The following is a 26,861-nucleotide window of genomic DNA, read 5'->3' on the forward strand; positions in this document are numbered from 1 at the left end:
TGAAAGCCAGTACAGAGGAATAGATTGTCATAGCACCATTACACATTTCTACTGCATTTTGAACCACCAATTATTTTCCCCCAACATCCAATTTGTATACTCACATGTGCAGCGAAGCTGTCAGCTGAGCGTCTCTCCTGTGTAGGCTGTTCTAGCAGTGAGGGCCTGCAGACTCACCTCTCTAAGCAGTACCCATGCAATGACATTAACTTAACTCTGGGATTCTATCCACACATGCACAATTTCATTTCCATTACTCTTTTTGCACAAGACTTACTGACTGCTGGTCAATAAGAAATCCTATTGGTACACTGGAAAAACAGCATCCAGCACTCTTCCCTTCCATCTGTTGGTTTGGTATTGTACTTATTTTCATCATCAAAGACAGTGGTCAATAAGGCTTCAAACAGACACATTACTTTGGGAAATGAACCATTCAGACAACGTCCATATCATTGTCCAGAATATGACATTTTATACAAGATTCCACAAAACATAATTTTAAAAAAATATTTTTAAAATATTGTTCTCTGTGCACTGATAAAAATCAGAAATTTGAGAAGGATTTAGCATAGTTACACCAGGAAAGGACAGCTTTCATGGAGATCAGATTCCTGCTCTTTGTAAGCTTTAGGTTACTTCTAAGCCCCAAACACACACACTTGGAAATCCCAAGATGAACTAAAAATTCCCAACAGTTCTGTTTACACTGAGTGATTCACTTACATATGAAAGTGAATGTCATACTATGTAAAAATAAACATTATGCTCCTTAGTGCCTCAAAGATTGCAGCATTTTGCATTCCTGTGACTCTTCTGGACCTTTAATTGCTAATGGCGTTAAACCAAGGTAGTTGCTCAAGAGAAGTAACAGATGTGAACTAACAGATGTATTTACAGTACGGTATTCTTTAGATATTATATCACACAAGAAAACCTAATTGTAATCTCATATCAAAATTCTGTTCACCTTAAACTCCTGCTGCTTGGCCATCATCACTGGCATGTGTCTAACAAGGAGAGGATGTTTTTCCTTTTTTATTTGATTCCCATCATCTTCTATGCAGAACCAACCTAACAGGTTATCCTCTGCTGTAATGGAAAGAAAAAACAATAAACACTCCACAATCCTTTCACTGAATAATCACTTCCACCTTACCACAGAAACAGAAAAGAATTCTGTGAGGACGAGTCAATACAGATCAGGCTGTTCTTATGCCATAGATGTATAAATGACAACATAAAACTATAAGCAGAAATTGAATTGAATATATTACATACATACTGATATTACAAAAAAGGAACGTCTTACATTAGCAAAATGTTAAGAGTAGTCTCTTAATGATCTTGTAAATCGAATATTGAAAGAGGAAAAGACACATCAAACCTTTCCTCAAGACTCTAAGAAATCTGTTCGTTGAACAGCATTTCTCTGCCTGTTTAAGAAACATCACTACCAGCTGCCAGTTATCATAATTTTAAGGATCCTTGTCCTGGAGTGATGGAAACATCCATTCTCTCTTCTTTTTTGTTATTTTGCTTGTCTTCCATGAGACATCACAAAAGCATTCTATTTTGACCATGTGCTGGTGAAACTTGCTTTCAAGCAAGTTAATGTTTCTCAACTTAGGCATTGAAAAGTCCATGTATCTTTGGAAACCTATCCCTTTGTGCAAACACAGGAGATTAATAACATCAAAGGACAGCATATTTTTTATTGCTCTGACTTAGAGACTATTTTGTTGATTTAGATGCAACAATTGATAATGAATACCAGATGTCATTAAAATACTGTTGAAAATATATTCCTTCATAATGAGTGCCCTGTTTCATCTATTTTATTACTTTGTAGTGATACAGAATCACTACTATTTACTGTATTGCAATTTTAAACATCTACAGTTTTCACCAAAAAAGGAAAATCATCTCCAAAAAAAAAAAAATTACACTGTACACTGAGAGCTATTTTAACTTGTTAGAAAATTTGAGTAAGTAGGAATTACCAAGGGCCAGTTTAGCCATTTGTAAATTGTTGATCCAAGACTGTTTGATAGCAGGGGTAAATGTATTAAACACAGCTGTAAAGAAGGTTGGCCGCCCAGACCTGCAGTACAGGAAAAAAACAAAACAAACAAACAAACAAAAACCCTATAAATGCATTGGGTATGATACAGCCATGGCTAAGAATGTTGAGCAAGATGAAATTTCATTATTTTCTAATACTTAGACAAAGACTCAGCTCTGATTTAAGTGTGCAGGCTATGATATGCCATATGCCACATACTTTACATGAAATGTTATGAGAAGAACTGGAGAAGGAATACAACAGTGACTGTTCCCTATTAGCTGCCACTGCCACAGTTCCTCTCTTGCTTCTTGCATTCAGAACTCTGGGCTGAGGAACAGCAGAAAGGGTACAGTACTGCTCTGGAACATTAAAGCTGGGCTGAGGAACAGGAGAAAAGTGACAGTGCTTCTTTGGAAGATTAAAGCTGGGCTGAGGAACAGGAGAAAAGCGACAGCGCTGCTATGGAACATTAAAGCTGGGCTGAGGAACAGGAGAAAAGTGACAGTGCTTCTTTGGAAGATTAAAGCTGGCAGCATTATGGCATAAGAGCAAAACTCAGGGGCTTACTATGGAGACAGAAGGGAGGGAAGAGCTACAGATTCCCAAATCCTCACTCGTACATCTATGCCTGCCTAATACATAAACCAATTTAGAAAGTGTTTTAATCAAGATTTCTACTGACTTGTCCTGCTTTCCTGGGAGTTGCAGCTGAATTCTACAGCGATCTGCTGCTCTGATTTCATCTTCTTTTTTCAATATCAGTTTTTGTAAACCCGAGGTCCAGTCATGTGCTACAGATTGGTTTAAGTTCTGAAAAATTAAAAAAACTAAGATTCAACACCAGCCTACCTGCCTGTTGTAAACAGGATAATAAGGTGATTCCTGCATATAACAAACAATGACACATGCCTTCAATTAGACCACATTTCCATCATGGATAATTTAGCCATAATTGTAAACACAGTTCAGAAATATCTGTAAAATATTTTCTAATGTATTTAATCTAAACATTTAATCTCACATTGCTCAGTTTGATGATCCATAAATGACATTCCCAAGTGTTTGTCAAATTAAAAAATGTGAATTTGTATCAGGTATATGCACAAGCCTTTTACTTTATTCCAGCATCACAAATTCTGCTGCTAAAGAAAATATTCTGAAAACATCTACAAATCATATGGAAAATATGCTTTTGTTCAAATCTTTGAGTCAAAATGTTTAGAGGGCCATCATGAAAGATGCGTGATCTAAATCTGTTTAAGATGCTGAAACAATAACTGCAAGGTGAGCGTTCTGTTGCAGAGAGTAAAAGCTCAACTGAATGTACAAAGCATCAAGACTAACAAGTACACAGAAGTACACACACTTTCCAACATCAGAATTCTATGACAACTTAAGAGTTTTTCAAATATCAAGAAGCTGACCTCATTCCTCAACTAAATTCCTGTAATGATCTTACACACATCTACCCTGAAACAATGACTGATTTTTAAGTTTTCAAAGCATAGTTGCCTCTGACTGTCAGTGCAGGCAGGAAGGTTTTTTAAATGGTGATGGGTGAATGTCTTATGGTATATCTGTGCTATACATATTCCCAATTATGCAGATGCAATTCACTTTCTAATACCTGTGAAGCTTCTTCCAAAAGCACTCTTTGACAAGTAGGAGTTAAAAACTACATGTAACCACATATAAAATGTATAAAACCCAAGCAAAAAAGTAATTGTTTGAAGTCTCAAGGCTTCATTTGGTGTTAAGTACTGTATTTGTTTGCCAGAATATAAGCTAAATCAAAGGGATGTGAACAAAGCTAAAGCGAAATAGTTTCAGAATTCTTCTGAAAATCCTTTTATATTTTTGTGATTTATACTCAGTTTTAAGTACAGTTTCCCCCCAAAAGCCAGGATTATGAGCTTGGATGGGGATCAAGAGCTTCCTCAAACAACCATCCTCCTACTACCATGTCTAACTGCAAGAATCCAATTTCTTAACATCAAAATGTAATTCTGTTTCCATATAAGCTTATCAGCTACTGAACAAATGCAGACACTTGTAGTATCCACCTACACTTGAAAACAATAAAGAAAAGCAAGATTAGAAGGACAGCTGTAATCTATTTATAACACTTAACAGTCAACAGTAAATGCTGTTAACTAGAGGTAATACTAGAGGTAAAAAATATTCCACTTTTTGCAGAGAGAACTAAAGAATGCTTTGCACAAACCCTAAGGAGAGGCAATTATACAACTTTACAAGAACAGACTCGAAAAATAAATCCAGCTTTGTTTATTACCTGATAGTTTCCTTTAAGGCTGCTTATTAATTGGCTAATTTGACCAAGTACATTCAAGTCATGTAAAAGGTTCTGCAGATCATGGTACAGCTGCCCTGGTCCCATATAGAGCTTGTCTGAAATGAATAAAACCATAAGGTTATACATAACAAAAATATACAATTTTCAGTTGAATGAGGAACGCATCACAAAGACAATATAAACATATATTACATCTTAAAAACAGAGTGGTTTATTTCTTTGCACATACAGGCATTATAATTTGCATTTCCTTTTAGATCATCTTACTGCCTTTTTAGCTACAAACAAGATTCAAGTGTTAATCTACTATGATGGAGAGCACTATCTGAAGTTTTAATATCCCACACTAGAATTGTAACAAATATCAAAGCTTCACTGGCCCCAAAATCTCCTGCTGCCATGGAAGTTTTGTTTAGCACCAAACATCAGACTTGCTGTAACACATTAATGCAAACATCTTTACTGGAGGTTGTCTTTGGTTACATGACAAGCAAAAACATTTATCTGTAGCTTTTGCTGTGATGGTTTAAAATTAAAAATTTGCTTTATTGGTCATGAGACAGTTCTGGGTCATATATCTATAGCCTAACACTAACACAAGCCTGCAATTTCACCAAACCACTTCAAATTTTACTGCAATCATGCTTAAATCAATAAAGGATCTGTTCTAAAATCAGCAGCAAATCTGAACCACAACAAAAATATTTTATGCTAATAATCAACAAGTATAAGGGAACAGTAACTCAGAAAAACACACTGTTTACTAGGATAAGGTGTCCATTTAAATGCATAAAGCTTGCAAACCCCTGCTAACATACTCTGACTATCATGATGCTAGGAGTGGAATGGTTACGTAATTCCTTTGGAAACATCACTCACTGTCCTATTAAAAAACCCACCCCGACTCATACAGAGTCAGCATGTTTCCCTTGGGCTGAATGACAGGAACAGGACTGGATTATCTTGCCAGGAAACTCCTGCAGATTCTTTAGCTCACACAATGTAGTATCCAAACTATGGATCCTTCATCCTTAGCACAGCTTTGGAAGCCAGTCTGTGGGCAGCAAACGCCCCTGGATCAGCAGGATTTCACTGCTGTGTTGGCAAGAACAGGATCTGAATACAGTGCTGGCTGCTGGCTCTGCAGACAGCTGAGGAGCACAGGCACGAGCTGTGCCACCTGCTCTGGCTGCCGGGCAGAGGGGCCTGGGCACAGCCCAGGTGCCACACACACACTGCTGGCACCTCTGCTCCCCCCAGCCTGCTGCAGGGCAGGGTACAAAACACAAACCAAACACAAAGCTGGCCAAATAGCCTAAATCAGAATAAATATTAAAAATAACATGCATGAAACAATTCTAATTAAAACATTAGCGTATGTTTAGTTAGGTATGAAAATAACTATTTTCTAAAGACATTTTCCTGTTTGGAGGCATCACACAGATAGAGGCCATCACAATGTTTTTCTTTAATGTAATTCATTATATTAAGGTGGAAGTCTGTCTCAAACCCTGAAAAGCATAAAATTTCAATACTCAAAGAAAATATTAATGGCTACTTTGTTTAGTTCTCCATTTCACTGCAGGAAAGTACAACATAAACCTGAAATATTACACATTCCCATAAAATTCCAAATTATTATCTGGCCCTTAAATCTTCTGGTAAATTGGATCAATAAAATTATTTCTGTGCATTGCACTTGAGCATCAGACAGGGAATAACTGCCCTTTACTACTGTTTACCCATCCAGATAATAGACGTGATTATCATCCTCTTCTTTGCCTGCTCTGAATGCTAATTAAAAGAACAATCTAGCCTTTCTTACCCTGAAAACCAAATTAGTCCATAAGAAAAGATAATTACATTTATTGTACACCATGAAAAGAAACAACTCCAAAGTAGATCTAGGAAAAAGAATTTTGAAATTATGGTCAGTTGAGTATGTTCGCAGTTTTGTTTCAAAAAAAACCAAATTAAACACTTTTCTTGAACCACAGACTCCATACTTTCAATTAAGCTGCATTTTTACTTTCTTCAACCCAAATACTTGAGAAATCTCTCTTCTGTCCTTGTATCTATCTTCTGATAGCTTACACCTTTTTTCTTGCTAACATCCACAATAATTGTAATTTGTTAAGTACCAGAATCACAAGTTCCTAGATGCATCAAATTGTTGATTTTTACGGGGTTACTTGCAAAGACAGGTGCAGATCAGTATTAACAGGAAATCTGTTGAAATCTAGCTAAAAGCCATGACAGTGTGTCTGGTACTGTAAACAACACAAATTATATCATTCTTGCTCCAAATTTCTCAAACGAAAAGATAACTTCTGCAAGAAAAAAATTTACACAGAACAGAAATAATTGTTTGATTAGTTGAGTTTTTGGCAGAAGTCCCGTCACCTGGCATTTACAAACTCCACTACCAACCAAACCAAATATCAGGCATGAAAAAATCACTTCAAGTCTTTTTGAAATTTAGCTCTGTGGGCTTGAATCAAGAGAAAACTTAGAACAATCAGGCTGTGAAAAGCTGAGTCGGTGAGGCTTCACTTGTACAGGACAGATATTTTCACCCAAGAAAATTACATTATTCTTAAATTATAAAAGCCAGGGTCACTCTTTGTAGCTTGATAAAGACAGCAGATATTTTGGTTATTATTGTCTGGAGAACAGATATTAACTCAACATATAACAAGCAGCATCCAGGCAAGCCCCAGATGCTGCAGGACTTTATGCCACAGTGTTCAACTGATGCCATAAAGCGAGCTTTAAGTGCCTACACAGATGGGCTTGCTCTGGGCAGTACATATATATCCACTACGTCTGACAATCCTCTTCGTGAAGCTTCAAATAATCTTACAAATATCTTTCTTCCAGCCTTGGAAATAAGGCATAAATCTTGAATTTCATTCAGTAATTGTCACCTGAGTCTCTTTTGTCTGCATCATGCATATTTTATAAGCTATTAATAAGTAAAGATAAAAAGGATGCAATATGAATGTCAAAGCAAATAAACTAACCTGGCATCTGAAGGGCTGTCACAAGAAAAACCAAACAAAAGTAATTTTAGGCTCATTCATTAAAAGATCATATTCTTAGTACAGGAAAGGAAGCACAAAATCAAAACTGTAAATAATTAATGAGAGTCTGCTTCCGTCCTCTGATGTTCTAGAAAAGAGAAACAGCCAAGTTAGGAAGAAATTTTAATACCCAAGGACTAGATCAATAGGCACCACTAATATCAGCCCTTCACTGAGGTCCCTAGTGGGCAAAACTGGCATAGAAATATAAGGCTTCAGAAATCAACAATGATGTAGATTCATCAGAAGCAAGTTCTCCAAAAAGCAATCACTTGGATTGTGTCTGGATAACAGTTGCAAGATATAGCAACTTTATCTCTGAACTGGGTCCTGCAAGGGTTACTCACAATGTCCTTTAAAATTGAACTGGCTTCTCAGTGGTTAACCAAACACTGACTACCAGCTGATCCTGAGAATTGTCTGATGGAGGGTTTTTCTTGAGTGAAGGAGGTGGGGGAAAACACTACTCTGCTCATCAGATGTTTCTCAGTTCACAGCCCCAGACTGGCTGCTTCAGCCCACACATGTTCCCTGACCATTCAATTGCTGGCTATTTTGGGGTGGGTGTTCACTCCTCCTTTTATCCCCAGAGAGTGCACTGAAAAGCTCTTGGCTTCATTCTAAAGCAGATACACGGTCGGCTTCTTTTGTACTGTGAAATGTTTCACAAATGATAAAGACATTTCCTTCTCTTTCCAAGCCACTCTTGTTAATTACCAAACTCTAAAACAACTTATTTTTCCTATGGGAAAAAAGCCCTTCATGGTTTTAGAGAAGGATCTCCCCAACTCTACACATCCTACGCGCTACAGAGTGTGCCTGGGCAGGAGAGAAGGCAGCATGCTGTAACCAATAACCACATATGTGGCTTCAAAGGCAACTTTTTTGCATTCCACCTACAGACCAAGGGTGAAATCTTGGCCACATGTAATCTAGCAAGAATCTTTTTCACCAACTCCTTTGTTGCTAAGATTTTACCAGAGGAATTTGTGCCTCCCTGCAACAGGCAAGTTTACTGCCAACAACCAGTAATTCTTGCAAGACACCCAATTCCTTGCTCAGCATTACAATCAAATACACTCAAGGTTAAAAAAGAAAACGAAACCACAAATTGGTTTGGAGGGAAGAAAGGAGGTTAAAGTTTAAATTGGTTGGGCTGCTATGTAAAACTGGGGAGAAGATTTGCCTTTTAGAACAACTTCTTCTTAGGTCAAGATACATTTGAGTATAATACCAAACATTTATTTTACCTGCTTTTTTCCCAGTATTACTCTCAGCACCACAGCTTCAAATTCATCCTTTTTTCCTGGTATGAAGCAATTTTTACAACTGGAAAATAAGCAATTTTAGGTGATTTACATCCAGGCATTTTCAAAGCCTGCAGGAAACTCCCTGGGTGTGGTTAAAGTCAGTTTAACTTGGTTCAGGCAAAAGTGGAATTGGGAAGCTTGTGAATAAATACACACATGCTAGAGAAGTGTCTGTGTGGTAGTGACTGGGCAGAGGGGAGGATTCCCACCTCTGGCAGAGGGCTGCATCACTGGGGAGCAGTCACAGCTCTCTCCCTGCACAATAGCAGCTGCTTGAATAGGTGCTGGCACAGCAGCTGCTCCCTCAGGATTGTTGTCCATCCGCTTCCCCTAAATTTTCAGTTTCCATGGCCAATTCAAGCATACTGGTTATCACAATCCTGAACTGCCCACACCCTATCCTTCCTTTCTAAGAATTACAAAGGGACACATTTATTTTCTATGGTGATTTTTTATTTGTAAACATTTTCTACAAGCTCTTGCTGTGTGTTCTGATTCCCATTTGTGAATTAGTATTTTATCACAGATTTATGCTACTAAAGACAGAGTAGATGCAATCACCCATAATTTGAACATCTATTGCTGGGCAAGCAAACACAATGGCTCAGCTGGTCCCATCCCATACTAAACGCCTGTTTACTCCCAAATTAGAAGGATTTTCTTCAAGTAATACTATATATATATATAAAAATATATATATATAAATACAAATGTCACACAAAGAAAATAAAAGCATCAGTCAAAATAATTTCAGTATTGCAACTATTTTTGCAAACATTTCTGTATTTTCCATCATGTTGAAACAAAATACTGTTAATAGACAGACTGATGGGTGTCTCTTTTACTGCAAAGTAACTAATACAGACAACATCTGCCTTGAGTATAATCATTGTAATGACCTTTTCTCCACATAGTTCAGAATCACAATATATCAATACAAATTGCTTTTGGAAAAGCTATATTGAAATGAAGTGAAAACCACTGCATCATGAAAATTCAAGGTCTTTATGGAGACTCCTTTGCTTCTGAGACACATAGCCCTGAAATCAGGCTAGTGTTGCACAGAATGGAAGACCATGAATGCTCAAATGCAAAAACCACAACTGAATCTGAGAAAGGCTCTTTTCCTGACTACAGTTCCAGTGTTGCTGAGGGGTAACACAAAATTAATGATACGCTTGAAGAACATGCCAGATCTGAAGGCCACTCTGAAAGGTTGGTATATCCCAAATTTGACTTGCCATTTGCAATCTGGCCTTCGAGTCTGAGCACATTTGTATTGCTTCCTCCCACTGAGCCATCTGTGTGCATCTAGGCAGCACACTGAAACGTCAAATGTTATGAAAGGAAGAGATTTGGGAAAGTTTCAATCCTCATATAGAGCATAAAAATCACCTGGGATGGGGGAAGAAGTTACATATGTGGGAGGTAGCTTTAAAAGCTGCTGTGTCTGAGGAAGGCATATCAAACTGGTACTTGTATAGGATTACACACTTGGAGCAAATAATAAAAAAACAGGCCCTTACACAACATTTCAACTATATTTAAACCTGAGAAGCGTGCACAGTCTTCTGGAAAGCAAAGTATCATGATACTAGATGAATTCTTGATCGGTTCATAATAAACCAGACAGATATTGTGAAATTGTTAACCTATTCATGTTAAACTATGATGATGCAGCAGTAATATATTTAAAACCATTTAAGTGTAGACAGAACTGTTCAATTCTTTAAATTTGGCTTTGATTGTCCTAGAAATGTTATGTTGATTTTTTTTTTCCTGAAGTAATAATAAGCAGACAGCATCCCACTGCTTAATTTATAATGCCCACCATTAGAAAGGACAAGAATGGAGACTGTGAAAGACAATGTTGTATCTAAAGTAAAATAGTTGCCTGTATACTGAAGACCTTGATAATTAATACAAGGAAAAAAACCCAGAAACTATTAATAAGGCCCAAGATTTAATCACTGCAGTTGAAGAATTCTTCCCCTATACTTGGTACTAAATCCTGTTCCTATAGATACACTGGTATGCAAAACACACCACTGCTTTACAGCTGTTCAGTGGAAGAGAACTTATCAAAGTGAGAAACAACATTCTCCTTTCACAGGTCTAGTGGAGCTACTTTTCTGAGTACAAACAGAAAAGGAAATCTTTATGCGCCATTTTATATGCAAGCTATCTATTTCAGCAATAAATAAACAGAGTTGGCAAAAAGATTGTGAATCTTGGAAACACCAGAAACACTAATTCATTTAACAGTTCATACTGATGTTATGTAAACATGTTTCCTTTGCAAACTCCCTTGTCCCAGAACACCTAGCTTTTGCTAGAAGGCTGGTGATGAGGGCCCCCTTCTGTACTACAACTTTATCTTGCACAGAACTTGACACATCCAAGCACCTGTTATACACTAGAGGCACATCCCTACCTCATATACATTGTCCCCAACAATTCTGTATGAGTGTTAAAGCCAGTAAAAAAGCAGATGAGGTTTTTAGATGCTGAACTACCAACTTCCTGCACGCTGTGTTAGGCAAGCAAAGTCCCTGACAGCACCCACATCACCATCCCCCTCATATTTGTGCCTTCACCTGCTCACTCATGATGTTCCTGTTTCCACAGATGCATCAGAGGAGCACATGGGCAAGTTCAGTTTTCATGTTTCTCCTTTATGAGAGTTTTTGAACAGCCAGTTGGAATTTGACTAAAATAGTAATTAAAAAAAAGTTGTCTAAAATCCTGGCTTTTGACCTAAACAAGTCCATGGGTCAATTTAAAGTTCATCACAGAAAAGCAGACATTCTGCCCTCCCTGGTTTACTTTTTCATGCTAAATCCAACTCATGATCTCCACAGTCGCATTCACCCAAAAAATCTGAGCCACCATAAGTCAACTTGGTCTCCTGATACTATATCACACTCTTAGGTCCAAACTAACCAAGTTTTTGAGAGGCATCAGTCTCCAGGTTTGGAAATTTAAGCAAATGGGAACTCAGGAATGATGTCAGAGAACAAGAGTTTAGTTGGCAGCCATCAAGGAAAAGCTGCTACGTACAGCTACTTGCACATACCCTTGCAGTACAACCCTAACTTAGGCTTAGTAACCTAGCGTGGAAAGAAGCAGCACAAGCACATACAAAGTATTAGGAGGTAAGCAATAAACCCCTCAAGCTTACTAGAATGCAAACTATTCAGTTCAGACATGGTGTAAGCAAGCAGTCAGGATATAGTCAGGACTCTCCACCATCAACCACCACGAAGAGCTTTATCATAAACATGAAATGACACTGTTCAGTCTAATCATACTTTAATCATGTATGCATCTAAACATAATTTATGTTCTTAATTATTGAAATTTATAATCTGAGTCTCTCAAACTAATGTATTAAATTAACTATTCTCACTGCCATGCAAGACAGGGGAGTTCTTCAGGTCCTAATCACAGAACCAAATACCACACAACACCCAGTACACAGAGCAGAGATGGGAAACAACCCTCACAAGTCTCAACTCTGACAGAGTATTTTTAACATACTTTACCTCACTGTCAGTTGCTAATACCTTTTTCTCAACTGGTAATTACATGAATGCTGAGACCTGTCTTTCTCCTTGTACCAGATCCAACACCGAAGAAATAGGTTGCATAAAAATTACCATCTAACCACAAAACTGCTTATTCACATATCTTGAGGACTAGCAAGATAAAATCAACAGCTTGCAACTGCAAGAAGCGAGTAAGGTATTGAATTCATAGTGCTATACCATTTGTGAATAAAATTATACAAAATAATGCAAAACCACCAAGGAAATGTAAAGCCTCGGAGATAGTGAGAAGTAGTTCCTACATTGAGAGCATGGCTTCAAGATTATATTAAGCTCCAGCTAATCCTGACTATACTGGGAATTTCAGATATAAAAGGCCATAAATATTTTTCCTTCTGACAGAAGCAGGTGTACTGTGTCAGAGATTAAAGCAGCAGGGAACATGCGGGAGAAACACTGGAGCCCTGATATGCTCACAAGAGTGGACCCCACAGCCTGGCTCCCCAGCGTCACACTAGCTGGGCCAATGGTCAGGGGTCTTCCTGGACAATGTACTGACTGCAGTTCCTGGCTCTGTTCCCAGGAGGAAGAAAAAATGCTGTAAACAAAGACTTGAGAGTGAAAGAAAAGAAGTGCCATGCTCTTATTTTGACTCACAAGGCCCAAAGAGGAAGGCTGAGGACAGCATGGACCTGGAAGCCCCTGCCCTCCTAAGGAGGGAGAGAAGTCACACAGGACCTCTAGGATGCACCTGCATGGCACAAAGGGTGAGGGAGAAACTGGGTGCAGAAAGACAAACACTGATATAAACAGGCAATGAAAGTACACGTGGGAAGGCATTTAAACAATGGCAGTACTGCAGGGTCCCAAGACAGGTCTGCAGGCAGCTGTAAACTGGCCAAGCTGCCAGAGGTTTACACTGGAGCTCCCACCAGACTATAACAAGTCATGTGGAAATGGCACTGTGAGGAGCTCACCTCCCTCTTTCATACCAGCTGGGTTTCTAATAATTTTACTACTCTGTGTCATGACGTGGATGAGATCCCTGGCAACACAGAACAAGGTTTATAGGAAGTGGATGACAAATCCTCTAATTGCTATAAAAAATACAAAAAGCAAAGAGAAGAATTTCATCCTGCACGGGAGAGACAAGCATGTAACTCCTAAATTGATCCCTGCCTAATCCACTAGATAGAAACTTATGTCCTCTTAACAAAGTCAAGTATTTAATGTCACCTCATTTGCTCAGATGAACAGGCTTTTTGGCACTAGATTTATTTAAACTCTTTGGTCTTTTGTTTGTATATATCAGCGACAGTTTACATTTACAAACATATTAAATCTCATTTAGTGCATAGTGCATTGCCTTCTATATTATTAACTTGAAAATAAAGCCTTACATTATTAATCGTTATATATTTCTTTGAGATTAAAGCTAGTTCAATTAGCAAGTCATGCCACATCTGTCTTTCTAAAATCCTATCACCAGCGCTGGAGTTGACATGTCACTTAATATTAGTTTTGCTTGCTCTGGATATTGTATTACTATTGCTGTGCCTTATGGGATCATAAAGCTGACTTTTTTTTTCTTCCTCAATTTTGTATCTTTCATTAGACAAGCCTGCAAAAAAACCCCAGCTTTAAAGGCAATGGCTATCACAGCAGCACTATCTTCATTTTTGAAAAGAGATGCCATTCCACTGAGCAAGATATTGACAGAAACAAGTGCACACTCTAGCCCATCATACATCCCTCCCTGTTTCCCTGGCAACACTCAAAGGCACTCAAAACACAAAGCGAATGCATCAAGCAGAAGGAAACTTGGAAGAGAGAAATAATTTCTGCACTTCAGCATCATGTCACTACTATATATGACAGTAAACAAACCCCACAGAGATCAAGAACACAATCAAGGGGAAACAGAGTACAAATGTATCCCTGGAACTCTGAATGAGAAAGGAGAACAGCCGTGTTTTAGCAGTGCTGAGCTTTGCTCTCAGTTACAAACTGTAAACCTGTGAAAGAAAAAAATGACATGAAAATGCAGCCATAAGCATACCTACCTGATTTTTGATGTCACTGTTTTCCTGAGTGCTTATCACTGCATGGATATATAGTACAGATGGGTCCAGCTCATTTCCCCTTTCAGTCTTTAGATAAATGGCTCAAATTGATGTTTTTTTTTCATTTAAGTAACTGTCTATGCTGTCTATGTCTCTTAATCAACCTGATCAAAGCAGAACACTGCTGCCAGACACTGGTTTCCCACCCAGACACAGCAGGTTGCCTAGCCCTCTCCCTTTGGTTCTACAGAGACTCGCTAGTCTGGTCTTCTTAAATAAAAGTCCTGTGAGAAACTTTTCACTCACCCTTTTCATTCTGGGGGACCCAAGAACAGGCAACTAGGGGTGGTTGCTGTTGCTGTGGCACCAAACCAGCATCTGCTTCAGCACAAACCACAATTAACAACCCATCAACAGTTTGCATGAAGTGCTGCAAACTCATAACATGTGCCAGAAGTCTGAGAAAATGAAACTCTGGCCAGTATATTTGACTTCCATTCCTATATTCCCAATTAAAAGGCAGTAAAATACACATATTCACAGTGATTTTATGTACACATGGATGAATTGCAAGGAAAGGTTGTCTTCTGATTCTTCTAGAGGGGTAATACTGAATATTTTGGTAAGAAGTTAAAAATTTGCCCTTTGACTATACTATTTATATTTTTGGAAAATATTTATAATATTTCATAGCAATGACTTATTTAAAACAAGTTGTATTCACTGTGCTTTCATCCATCCTTTTTTTTTATTGTAAAAGAACAGGTAGCATTGAACTTTCTTGATGCCCTCTTCCCACATATTCAACCCAATTAGGAATGTGAAGAGGTTACAGTCAACTGGAACCTGGCAAACACTGTCCCAAGGCAAGAAGGATGACTGTGCTAAGTACATGCCTGTCAGTCCCACTTCAGTGTCTGGTAAAGTTACAAGGGTTATTCCGGAGCTAGTGAAAAACACCTGAAAGACAACACAGTCATTGGTCCCAGCCAGAACAAGTTCATGAAATTGAAGTCCTGTTGAAGAAACTTAATTTACTTTTTATGATAAAGTAACCCAGATAGTTGATCAGGGGAAGCCAGTTGATATGAACTGTGATTTCAGTAAAGCTATTGATCTGAGGCTTATCACAGGCCTCAAAATGTCCAGCAAACAGTTGGATAAGCATATCATGTGATGGGTGAGAAACTGGCTCATGGGTCAGGCACAAAGGGTTATTTATTATTAATGGGATGGTAGCACCAGACTGGTGACCTGTCAGTACTGGTGTTTCCCAAGGCATCATTTTACGCTCAGTTCTCTTCAGTATCTTCATAAATGACTCCAAGGAATAATAAGAACTTTACCAATGACACTAAATTGGGAGGAGCTGTCAACTCCCTTGAAGGCAGACAGACTCTGCAGAGAAATCGTGACAAATTACAGGGCTGGGCAATCACCAAGTATAGCGAGTTCAACAAGGGCAAGTGCTGGATCCTGCACATGGGACAGGGCACCCCTGGATGCATGAACAGACTGAGCATAGACACTGGAGAGCAGCCACACAGAAATCTGGGGATCCTTGTCAGTGGTAAGTTGAATCTGAGTCAGCAGTGCTCTGGCAGCCAGGAGGGCCAAACACGTCCTGAGATGCATCGGGTACAGCATCACCGGACAGGTGAGGGAGGTGAATTTCTTACCAATGCAAGTAAATCAAAACCAAGAATATACAAATTTCTGTTCCCACTGAAAACATTCCTCTGTTCCTATATTAATTCAACTTTTCCATACTATGACTGTGTCTGTGCTTCTGCACATGGACTAACTGGGGTGAAGAGAACAGCAACAGCCTACCAGAAACAATACATGGATTTACCAGGAGAAAAACTCCTATCTTGCATCTTTCTGCCAATGGTTCTATGACGAAAATTAACACATCACACTTTTTGGCACACATAATTAAATAACTGCTTCCACAAAAACTGTCTGTCTGGGATGCCAGAGAGCTATACAGACTTTCAAGCAAGACTAACCCCAATACATGAAACAGGACTTAGACTAATTTGCTGAGAGAAATGCGCTTTTTCCTGAAGACTGAGATTGTGAAATGTTTACTGGTTACGATTGCAGGAAGCAAGCACAATTTCACTCCACTAAGAAAAAATATTAGAATTGTACAAATAAAGGACCCCGCCAAACAGCTAAGACTTCAATCTCTCTTCATGTTTGAAACTATGAAAATTTAGTCTACTGTTTGTGCTAGGGGACAACAACAGGAACAAGGCAAGAGCACACCAAGGACAGGGCAGTACAGCACAATACACTCAAGTAAAATGTTCCTGCTTTGCCCCATACACCCTCAGGCCACAGAGTTTTTCCTACCAAAATACAAATGGCTTAAAACCAAAAAACAGCACCTAAATGTGTTCTTCTGTAGAATCCAGAGACAAAAGACTGCTGAACAAAGCTCAATGGGGTAGAAAACTGCCCATTGATGATTTTGCCAAGTGAAAACTAAGTTCACACAGTCCTTGCCTTTTCATCCTAGAACAGTACTGAAGCATGTCTTTGATTTATATATACTCATAAAAATTTTCAACCTTTCAGTTGCATATTACAGGCTGTACAAGATTAATTCAAATTTAACTATTAATTCAGCACCCAAAGTAAAATTTGTGTCTTTAGACTAAACTACCTTTTCTTGCAACATCATAGAAAACTGGAAGCACCAATTGCATTTGCTCAAAAATAAGCAGTAAGATACAATTGTGACAGCTACCTACTCACACAAAAGGTTTTGGTGGAGAAAAAAGTGCCATGATAAGGGAAATGTAACTAATAACCAGTAATCCTTGCAAGAACACAACCTGAATCCATCAAGAATCCTTGCTAATCACAGCAGCAATGTCAGAATACCAACCTTACAGGAGTCAAAGACTCAGCCTAGCATGTGGCAGATACTAACCAACTATTCTCAGTCTTCCAGAAATACAAGAGGTAATCCCTCTACTACTTAATGTACTACTTACACGGAATCACCATTATTCTGTATCTTTTCAGTACCCACAAACTGGATAGGTAAACTGAAAATCAGGTCTGAAAAATGGTTTTATGTCTCAGGATTTTGCCTGCAGCATCTCAAACTGTTCTTGATCACTGTATTTTATCAAAACCACATACTATGAGGCCACTGGGATTTCATTGTATACTTTGAAAACAGAGGGAGACATAATTTTATGATGACTGCAAAGATATGAAATTTCAAGCAGAGTAGATAGGATTTCGCTGTTACCACTCTGCAACTTGTAGTAAACAGCCAGTAGTCTCATTAACAATGTGGTACTACCGTATTAAAGATCATGCCATCATCAACTACAAAATGCAGCAACTTGGTGGGCGCAAATAAGAAGCAACCCTGAACCAGTACACACAGTCTTACCAGTCCGTCCCTCTGCAGGAGGGCTGTGCTTTCTGAGCTTCTGTAATCTTTAGCAGCCAACTTAAACTGGAACTAAGGAGACAACTTTACAGAATAACTAACTACCAAATTAACAATTAGGTGTGTATTCAGACTTGTCTATAAAAGCCAGTTCAAACAACTCTGCATTCAGAGTAACAGCTAGCGCAAACACAGTAGTATGTGCAAAAACAAGGCTATGATGTTCCTCCTTCATGATTGTTTATATTCTATTTAATTGGATAATTTTCCAGGAAAGTTTGATTAAACCAGAAGGAGGGTTTTTTTCAGTATACCCAGTATCCTTCAAATCCTTTTTATTTCTTATCTTTTAATCCTTTTTATTAGAAGACTGAATTAATATAACAGAGCTTAACAAGAGAAAAATTACTTCAGCTCACATTTTACCTACAGAGTATCATTTAACCTGAAGGTTGATTTGCAAATGATGTACAAAGTAATTTCTTTTTTTGTGTGATTTTGTCACCAAACATAAAACCTCAAAAGCCAAGAGGTTCAAATAAGTTCTACATGAATTTTTGGTAAGGAGTTTTTGTTTCTCCCTTCATGCTTTTCTTCCCCATATGACTCTGCTGACATGCAAGGATTTGGTCTTATCAGCTGTGAAACTGTAGCACAAAATCATAGTAGGAATATTCAACAATCTGTTCCTCCCACACTCACCTACAAAAGGGACCCCCAATTCTAAGAAATAGACTTATTTATATAGTTCTCTCAGGGTTATGCATACAGCAGCTGGTAAATGATAAGATAAAGGCTTTAATGTCATTCTCCAAGTATTCCCTTATTGCTTAAAAGGAGTTACAAGAATTAAGTCATTCTTGAAATAAAGACATAAGTGCCCATAAAATTTTCTGTAGCTATTTACAAAAGGAGGAGCAGGAAGACCTGATAAAAACCATCCTGGAGAATACAGGGGGTAGTAAATGCTACACTGATGCTGTAGCATTTATGCCTCCTCATAGCACAACTGTGAGAAAATTCATTAAGCCAAGAGTGCAATATTAAATAAATGTAATGTGAAATAATGCCTAAAGCTACTAGACTGAAATCCATGTGAATTATAATCCATGAATAGGAATCAAATTACAATCTAGAGATATTGAATGCATTTCATATTACAATATTTAGGCAATAAACAGGACATAAAAATAACTCCTTATATTGAAAGTCTAGCTAACAAGCAAAGTCTTAAAATTCAAATTTCTCTTAAAAGCAGTTGGCAGATGTGTAGGGGGGATTAAACAGCACAGAAGAATTTGTAAACTTCAGAGCTTGAGGTCATTTTTGGAGAGAGGCTAGGAGGAAATTATCTATTAACATATAGTTTCAAAAACATTCATTAATGTTTTTTCTGAAGCACAAGTTTGAAGGGCAAGATACCATGGGCTTGAAAGAAGTGAATAAAGTCTACCCTGCAGTAACCACTTGTGTCCAGACTCTTAATCACTGCAACAGGGTGGCTTGGTCATCTTCATTGAGAGAAACTTCTTTGCTCTAACTGTGGGATAAAGAACAAAGGCAGAACCAGCGACCACAAGACCACTGGTGCACCACATCAAACCCCCATTTTTGCATATCAGCACTCTCTCATGCTTTAGAACTCTTTACTCATTCATGCATAAAATTCTAATCTATGACAAATACAAGTAATTCATGTTGCAAGGCAGGAGCCTGGCTGTCACTTTATGCATTCTCAGTTTCCAAAGAAAGAGGCTTTACTATTCTTCGTGTTACAGAAATCTTCACCAACAAAATGCTTTCCTTTGTTTTCAGTAGCCCACTGAATTTCAAATATGGATTTTATCAAAGTAGTCTGTAAAAGTCAGTAACTCCTGTCACTTACTTGGCTTAGAGTTAATGATCACATTTTCAGCAGGGAGCTGGGGTGGGAACCTGCAGTTGTCTCCTTGGCCCTCACTGCTGCCATACTCTATGACGTCCACTTGTCCCAGTGGTACACTCCACTTCAGTAAATACCTCTGGCCAGTTGTCATGGTGCCACTGCTTTCATAGGAAGAGCTGGAAGATGCACAAATTATTGCTGTGACAAGCAACTGTGTTTCAGGGCATACTATTTATTATTTTAGCTTCTAAAATCTGCTGTTTATCAGCCTGAGTACAGTGCACAACTTGAAACAAATACATGCATCAGGCTGACTTTTGCAACTGACCTTTCCCAGCATGCAAAGAGCAGCCATACAGGTGCAGATAATCTTGTCTACAAGCACCACAGGACTGCCAACAACAGTCCTCACACTTCTACAGCAAAACATAAATGACCATCTTTTAAGATCAATGTGCATTCTGAAATCCTAACACAAGTGCTTGGGATTATACTTTGGCTTCACATTTTCCTGATTTTTTTCAAACACTTCTTTTTGGGCCGTAACTGCTATGTTTAGGGAAGTAGAGATGATGGAACCTTTGAATGACTGCTGGCAAAAGGAAGGACAACTGAAGGGCTGACAAACCAACATTTCTGCCAAGCCCCACAGCCCAGACTGTTCTGTATAGCAGACCTCTGCAACTGCTGCAGCTTCCAAGAGTAATCCTGCCTGAGCTGCTGCTTAAGAAGTGTGCATCACAACAGGCATTTCACAGGAAAGAGCACACTGAGGAAGCTCATTAGGAATAGAAATGACATCAATACTAATTTTACTTAGTTTCCTTCATTCCCTTATTCCTATTCAACATGTAACAAACATTTATTATAAAGGACAAAAGAGATGATAAAGTGAACAAAAAAGGTTTATTTCACAAAAAGAATGACTGAAATCCAGAAGTCAACTGCTTGAGAGAAATCAGCAAAATGCACTTATTGGGAACAGTAACTAAATGCTGGAATTCAGCTAGTCAGCTACCTATCTGCAACACAGACTTTTGTTTCAATGAGGAAGCAAGTATGAACAAAGAACGCAACTGCCACAACTTAAGCAAATATTTATAAATTCTTGACCTAGCTCAGAAGTAACAAAAAAAAAAAAAAAACAAGGCAGGACAACAGTTGTTCAGTTACTAGGGATAGCATCCACCCCATCCAACTGCTGTTACTTCAGAGACAGGCCACCAGCTCCTGCTGGTCATCTATGCTGTGTGCAGAGAAAGACCGGAGGGTCGTGTCACCTGCAAAAATATCTATCTTCTGCAAAGCAGGAACACTCAAATGTCCCAGGTGCCTAGGGTCCACTAGTTACAGAGGAATTTTCTATGGCTTGCAAAAGATCCATACTTTTACAGAGGGCATGACTCTCAGAGGGTCAGAGACCTGGCATGATCATGAACTTTTAACTTTGGCGTTTTAATGGAAAACAAAAACAGGCTGCACTTTGTTGCTTCAAGTACAAATACAGAAAATCCAAGACTTTACTGGTATGAAAGAAGATAAAATATGAATAGTGAAAAACAATATTCAAGTGTTACTAAGAAAGTAAAGAATTTGTGAAGGCAAGGACCACAGGATAACTGACATGAGCTTCTCAATTTTCTGAAGTGTAGTTATTTCATGGCACTTCTCACTCACATGGACATGAGACCAAGCAACCATACACTTAGCAATGTATGTACAGGATTCACATTTCAGTAATGAATTAAGATATCGACTCATATTATGCTTAAGAAAAGCTGTTCTTGGAAGATTTTAACAATCCACATTTTCTTTGTCAGAATGTACCATTACATAAAACAATTTATGATACAAGCAACATATGAATGCGAACAAAACCTTGGCATGCACAGACATTTAGTAACAGTAATAGTTACAGCCAACAAAAGCACAGAAGGAGCTATGAAAAAAAGGCTTTTTTCAAAGCATTTCACCTTTAATCTTTCAATGTTTGATCCCAGAGATAATAACCCTTCCCCATCTGGAACTTTGTTAGCAAGTTCCAGGTTTTTTCTGGCAACCCACATTACCATTATGGATTTTGTTTTGTTTGTTTGTTTGTTTGTTGGAGGTTGTTTCCTTTGCAGAGGGTGGTATTTACAAATTGTGACAAGTTACAAATCTGTGTGTGTTACAGTCTGAATTTAAGGAAGAAAAGAAGCAAGTCTTACCTTGGGGCATGCCTGTATTCCACTAAGCACTAATACATAGCAGTAACAAGACGCTACAGAGCATTTCTACCTGTAATCTCCAACTGAAATAATTTTCTTACAAATTTACTCTAGAACTTCCAAATATCAACCAGCAATTTGGAGGGCTATAACAAAGCTAGTTATCCTTTTATTATGACTACTTCTACAAACCATTTGCCACAGTAAATACAACAGCACAAAAGCAATTCAATAAGCGTCATTTTTTTCCATCTGAAGTTCAAATGATCATCTAAAAAATGTAAGTGAAATCTTACCGAATATTCACTGTTGCACACATCAGCACATCATTTAACATGAAAAGGCGCCGTTCTTTGGTTTTGATAATTTCTCCTTTGTCATTATAAACTGTCTCAACCATATCATCAGTCCGTATGAGGTATCTGTTCCCACTGCTGAGTAGCTGGATTTCGAAAACAATTAGCATTGTATATTACACACAGCACATCCAACATCCAGCACGCAAAAAGCAAAAACAATGGGTTATCACTTGCCATCCTAGCACAAGTGATTGCAGGTGGATTTGCTAAGAGAATTAGGTCTCTTTATTAATCTGCTTTTGATTCAGAGAAACAGTAAATTCTGCTGTCATCCATATGGACTTGAAGGGCTTTGCATCTTAATGTAGACCATGGTTGCTTTGGGAATCTTCCACACTGATAAAGGTTTCTTGACAAAAAAAAAATTATTCCTTCCACAATTTCTGTGATTTCCTTCCTTAGTCTCTTCTTTCATAGTCCACTGAAGACCTACACATGATTCCAGCTGCCCAGAGTGGGAGCCAGAGTGTGAGGAGGAAGTGTGCTCAGCCTGCTCTGTCCCCCTGGGCTCACACTGAGGAGCTGAGGAGTGCAGCTGCCAGGGTGTCACAGACTGTGGAGAAGATGACATGCCCAAGAGATTCCTGGCAAGTAAATTGTTCCTGAAATTTGCCTTCAAGGGTTGAAGATCAGCCACTGTGTGCAAGCATGAACCAATCCCTTACATATCAAACACATCTCCATAGTGTCCAACAGAATAAAATGGTCCATAACTCACTAATTTTCTAATCAACCACCTCCTTCACCACCTATTTCACCCTGGCTAGCATTTTTCCAAAACTGCATATGCAAATATACAGGTCTAGGAGGGCCAACCATGTCCTGGGGGGCATCAGGCCCAGCATTACCACCCAGGCAAGGGAGGGATTGTCCCACTCTGCTCTGCACTGGCCTCACCTGAATATTGAGTGCAGTTTTGGGTGCCACAATGTAAGAAAGATATTAAGCTATTAGAGAGTGTCCAAAGGATGGCCTCAAGGTGAAGGCCTTGAGGGGAAGCTGTATGAGAAGTAACTGAGGTCACTTGGTCTGTTCAGTGTGGAGAAGAGGAGAATGAGGGGAGACCTCACTGCAGTCTACAGCTTCCTCGTGAGGGGAGGACTCTTCACCCAGAGGGTGTTTGGGCACTGGAACAGCTCCCCAGGGTAGTGGTGAAAGCCCCAGGCCTGACATAGTTCAAGAAGCATTTGGACAATATTATCAGGCACTTGGTGTGACTCTCAGGGCTGGTCTTGTGCAGAGACAGGAGCTGAACTCCATGATCTGTGTGGGTCCCTTCCAACTCAGCTGATTCTGTGATATTAACACACAAGCCTGCAGGACCCTGCGAGATTCGGAGTAACAACCCATGTATATATCAATGAATCACCCACTGCATAACACACAAAATCTTGTAATCAATATCAACTGACAAAAGGTAACCTGGGCAACATCTTCAAAAGCAAATTCTGTATCTTAGAACTATTTGCAGATGATTAATAGTTGCTTCAAGAAGCAGGATTATGACAACGAGAAAAGAAAGTAAGATGTCTGAATCCATCTTCTAACGCACTTAGAATGGAAATGCTCTTCCAGTATGAAAATTAATTCAGTATTCCATAGCTTAAAATAAGAGTTTTCTGGTTGACTATTGCTTTCCTAAAAGATGTGCTTTTTTGTATCTTCAAAAACAATCCCATTCCTTCAACACTTCCCCAGTACTTTACCTCAGAAGGAGTCCACAAGATAATAAACTGGAACTTCACAAAAGCACTAATTGAAGCATTTATGCCTCACTTCATGGGAAAGAAGGAATCATTTATGATACAAATAAAACAAGGATATATATATCCACAGTATAGATAGCTACTAATGAACTCAAATAAAAAAGATTGTTCCTTCCTTCCTTCTTACTGAATGTCTTCTAGAGTTCTTTTCAGATATTTCTATTGTAGGATGCAAACATATGAATGAAATAGATGGAGATTTTCCCTAAAACAAGGAAGATGTTGGACTCGTTCAATAGCACATCCTGTAATGCTTCACAGTTGGGAGCACTGCTGTATAAGGACATGGACCCTTTCTTTACACAGGAGTAATTCCTCGCTTCTAGGATAAATTAAAAGTTGAATTTTTCCACATAGAACACGTACATGAGATTTTACTATATATTATTATTTCCTACACTGCCACAGAACACCAATACTGCTGAGGCAAGTTCAGTGTGTCGCCTATTCCAGCACACAGTGGTGAGCCTATTCAATCCCAGAGGCAGGTGACATCTCACAGTCCCAGAGGCAGGTCATATCTCATATCTACCCCTAGAATGACCCCATGTCATTCTACATGACATCTTGATCTCTACAGAAAAAAACCAACATAGCTGTCTCTTTGGTGTCTGTTGTAGAGATTACTCAAGGCCCAGAAACTGACTCTTCCATTTCCATTATACTTTCCTTACCTTGTTCAGGTAACGTTCATTCATTGCTTTTGCTATTTGTTTTATTTCACAGCGCTGATCTGCATCCCTTTTCCTTTCATTTAACTTCTCTGCCAGTGTCTCGAGCTCTGTAAGAGCCATCTGTAGAGGTAATCTGTCAGGATGTCCTTTATTAGTGTTCTTCAACATATCCTGAGGGGTAATTATAAAACAAAAAAAACCCCATTGGTTTTATTTCCAAAGTCAGGTTCCAAAGATTACAGAATGTACAGTTACAACTCAACATTCTTGAGTACTACTAAAGAGTAAGACCAATAAACACCTAATGAATATTCAGACAGCACATTGTTTAACTTCCCAAATATCATAGTAATTCTTTAAAATATACTGAATGGGATCACATACATTCTTATTTAAAGAACAAAATTACAGAGAAGGGAGATAGTATTAAACAATCTGGCAATCAAGTAATATACTGTAACGTGTATGTGTCTATAAACAATGATTTAAAATGAAATTTTTCTGATATATACTGTCATAATAATATTGTATTATCTTTATTACTGTTATTATTCCTCATTAAAACATGGACAGCATACTCCTCCTAAAGTAGGAGACATTACTTCATTAAGGTCACAACAGCTCCTCCAAGTCTTTCTCTTTTGCAGGCATACAGTAGGAACAGTTTGAATTATACTTTGTCTCCATTCCCAGAGCACTTAAAAATCTTCTTGCCACAATAAACTTCATCATTCCTGCTATTTCCAAAACTCTAACCATGGCTTCCAATCCACATGCTTCCTCCATGACTATCTCTGCTCCTTTACCCCCAGTAATTCCCAGAGCTGCAGCCCAAAGCCTGTCCTGCTCTTGACACCTGTGAACACAGCTACCACACAGTGCTTACTGGGGTAGATCTGCTGGGGACTGGAAGAAGGTAAAAACAGAGCAAATTTGTCTGGAGCAGGTCTATACTGGGGAATTGTGCTCTTCCTGCAGTTTGACTGCCTGTTGACATGAGACCCAAGGACTCCTATCAAATCCACAGTTTCCATGGGAAAAGAAACAAGACACTGCAGGTCAGAAGGAAGCTGAACATGCTCTAGCAGGTTCTGTGAGCCAACAGTCAGAGAGTGGACTGTTGTTCTGCATCTCACACATATTCTAAACTATCCAAGGTATGAATTTAATCCACTTGTTTTTTTCTTCAATGGAAAGTAATGCCACTAAGTTCCTATTCATGTTTTGAAGTGTTACTAGCTAACAGATATAAACAAGTTGCATATTTGAAATACACCTTCAGTAGAAAACTATTCAGAAGCTATATTTTACTTAGCAAGTAATCTATAGTAAATCTAGTTTACTAAGGCTTTCCTGCAGTGTCATTACTGCCCATCCCAGTAATCAGACTATGAGATCAGCATGTTTAATGCACTGAAATTTCTCTTTATTTCCCCATGATCTCGTGGTCACTTCCACTGCAATCTGATCCTATAGCAGAAGACAACTACCATGTAATCCCAAGGGTAAACTATGCAAGAATGCAAAAGGAGCCTCCCTTTGGTAAACATTATTTACCTGCAATAGTAGAATGAACTGTGGAAAACGTTGGATAGGTTTCATCATTAAACCATACAGTGTAATGCGATCAGGGCTTGACTCCTGACATTGCTGCAATGCAAGAAAGACACATTTACTAACATGAGCACATTTCCACCAGTTACAGAATGAAAGGAAAACATTTCCTAAAAATTCTTCTATATTGCTATACATTAAGCTTATATTGCTTAATTATAATAACGAGACTAAAGATTCCATTTACTATCAAGATTTAATTAAAAAATATTAAACCTTTTAGAAAAACCCATCATTATCAAAATGATGGCCTGCCACTGAACTGAAATATCCTCTTTAATAAATACAGCTGGGCCAAAGCCACACAACCAATGCAGCACCTATAAGTCTAAAAACCTACATATGGTTTTTAAGAGGAAATCTAAGGAAAACATCATAATCTCAGTGCTATGCAACCAGAGATTTTGATCTTCTTTATCAGAAGAAACAAAGAAAAAAATGTTGATTTATATTTGGAAATAAAAATGTTAGAATCCATTATTTTAGTTACCACGAATGGCAGATAAAACTAGACAAATTTCTTTTGCACGTGCAAAAAAGCCAGAAATG

General features: G+C 38.4%; 1 protein-coding gene across 1 annotated transcript in view; it reads right to left on the reverse strand.

The window, feature by feature from the left end:
- Positions 1 to 26,375, reverse strand: part of ARHGEF10 (Rho guanine nucleotide exchange factor 10) — a 58,889-nt gene extending 32,514 nt beyond the window's left edge. The window contains exons 1-8 of the mRNA XM_005426390.3: positions 26,256 to 26,375; positions 24,699 to 24,869; positions 22,196 to 22,341; positions 19,690 to 19,865; positions 4,362 to 4,477; positions 2,751 to 2,878; positions 2,004 to 2,104; positions 971 to 1,092 (exon numbers count right to left, since the gene is read on the reverse strand). Coding sequence (XP_005426447.3) covers positions 971 to 1,092; positions 2,004 to 2,104; positions 2,751 to 2,878; positions 4,362 to 4,477; positions 19,690 to 19,865; positions 22,196 to 22,341; positions 24,699 to 24,869; positions 26,256 to 26,303 — 1,008 coding nt within the window. The 5' untranslated portion in view covers positions 26,304 to 26,375. The remainder of the gene's footprint in view (positions 1 to 970; positions 1,093 to 2,003; positions 2,105 to 2,750; positions 2,879 to 4,361; positions 4,478 to 19,689; positions 19,866 to 22,195; positions 22,342 to 24,698; positions 24,870 to 26,255) is intronic.
- Positions 26,376 to 26,861: the final 486 nt, after the last annotated feature.

This window comes from Geospiza fortis, unplaced genomic scaffold (genome assembly GCF_000277835.1).
Source record: "Geospiza fortis unplaced genomic scaffold, GeoFor_1.0 scaffold56, whole genome shotgun sequence".
In the NCBI taxonomy this organism is placed as follows: Eukaryota; Metazoa; Chordata; class Aves; order Passeriformes; family Thraupidae; genus Geospiza; species Geospiza fortis.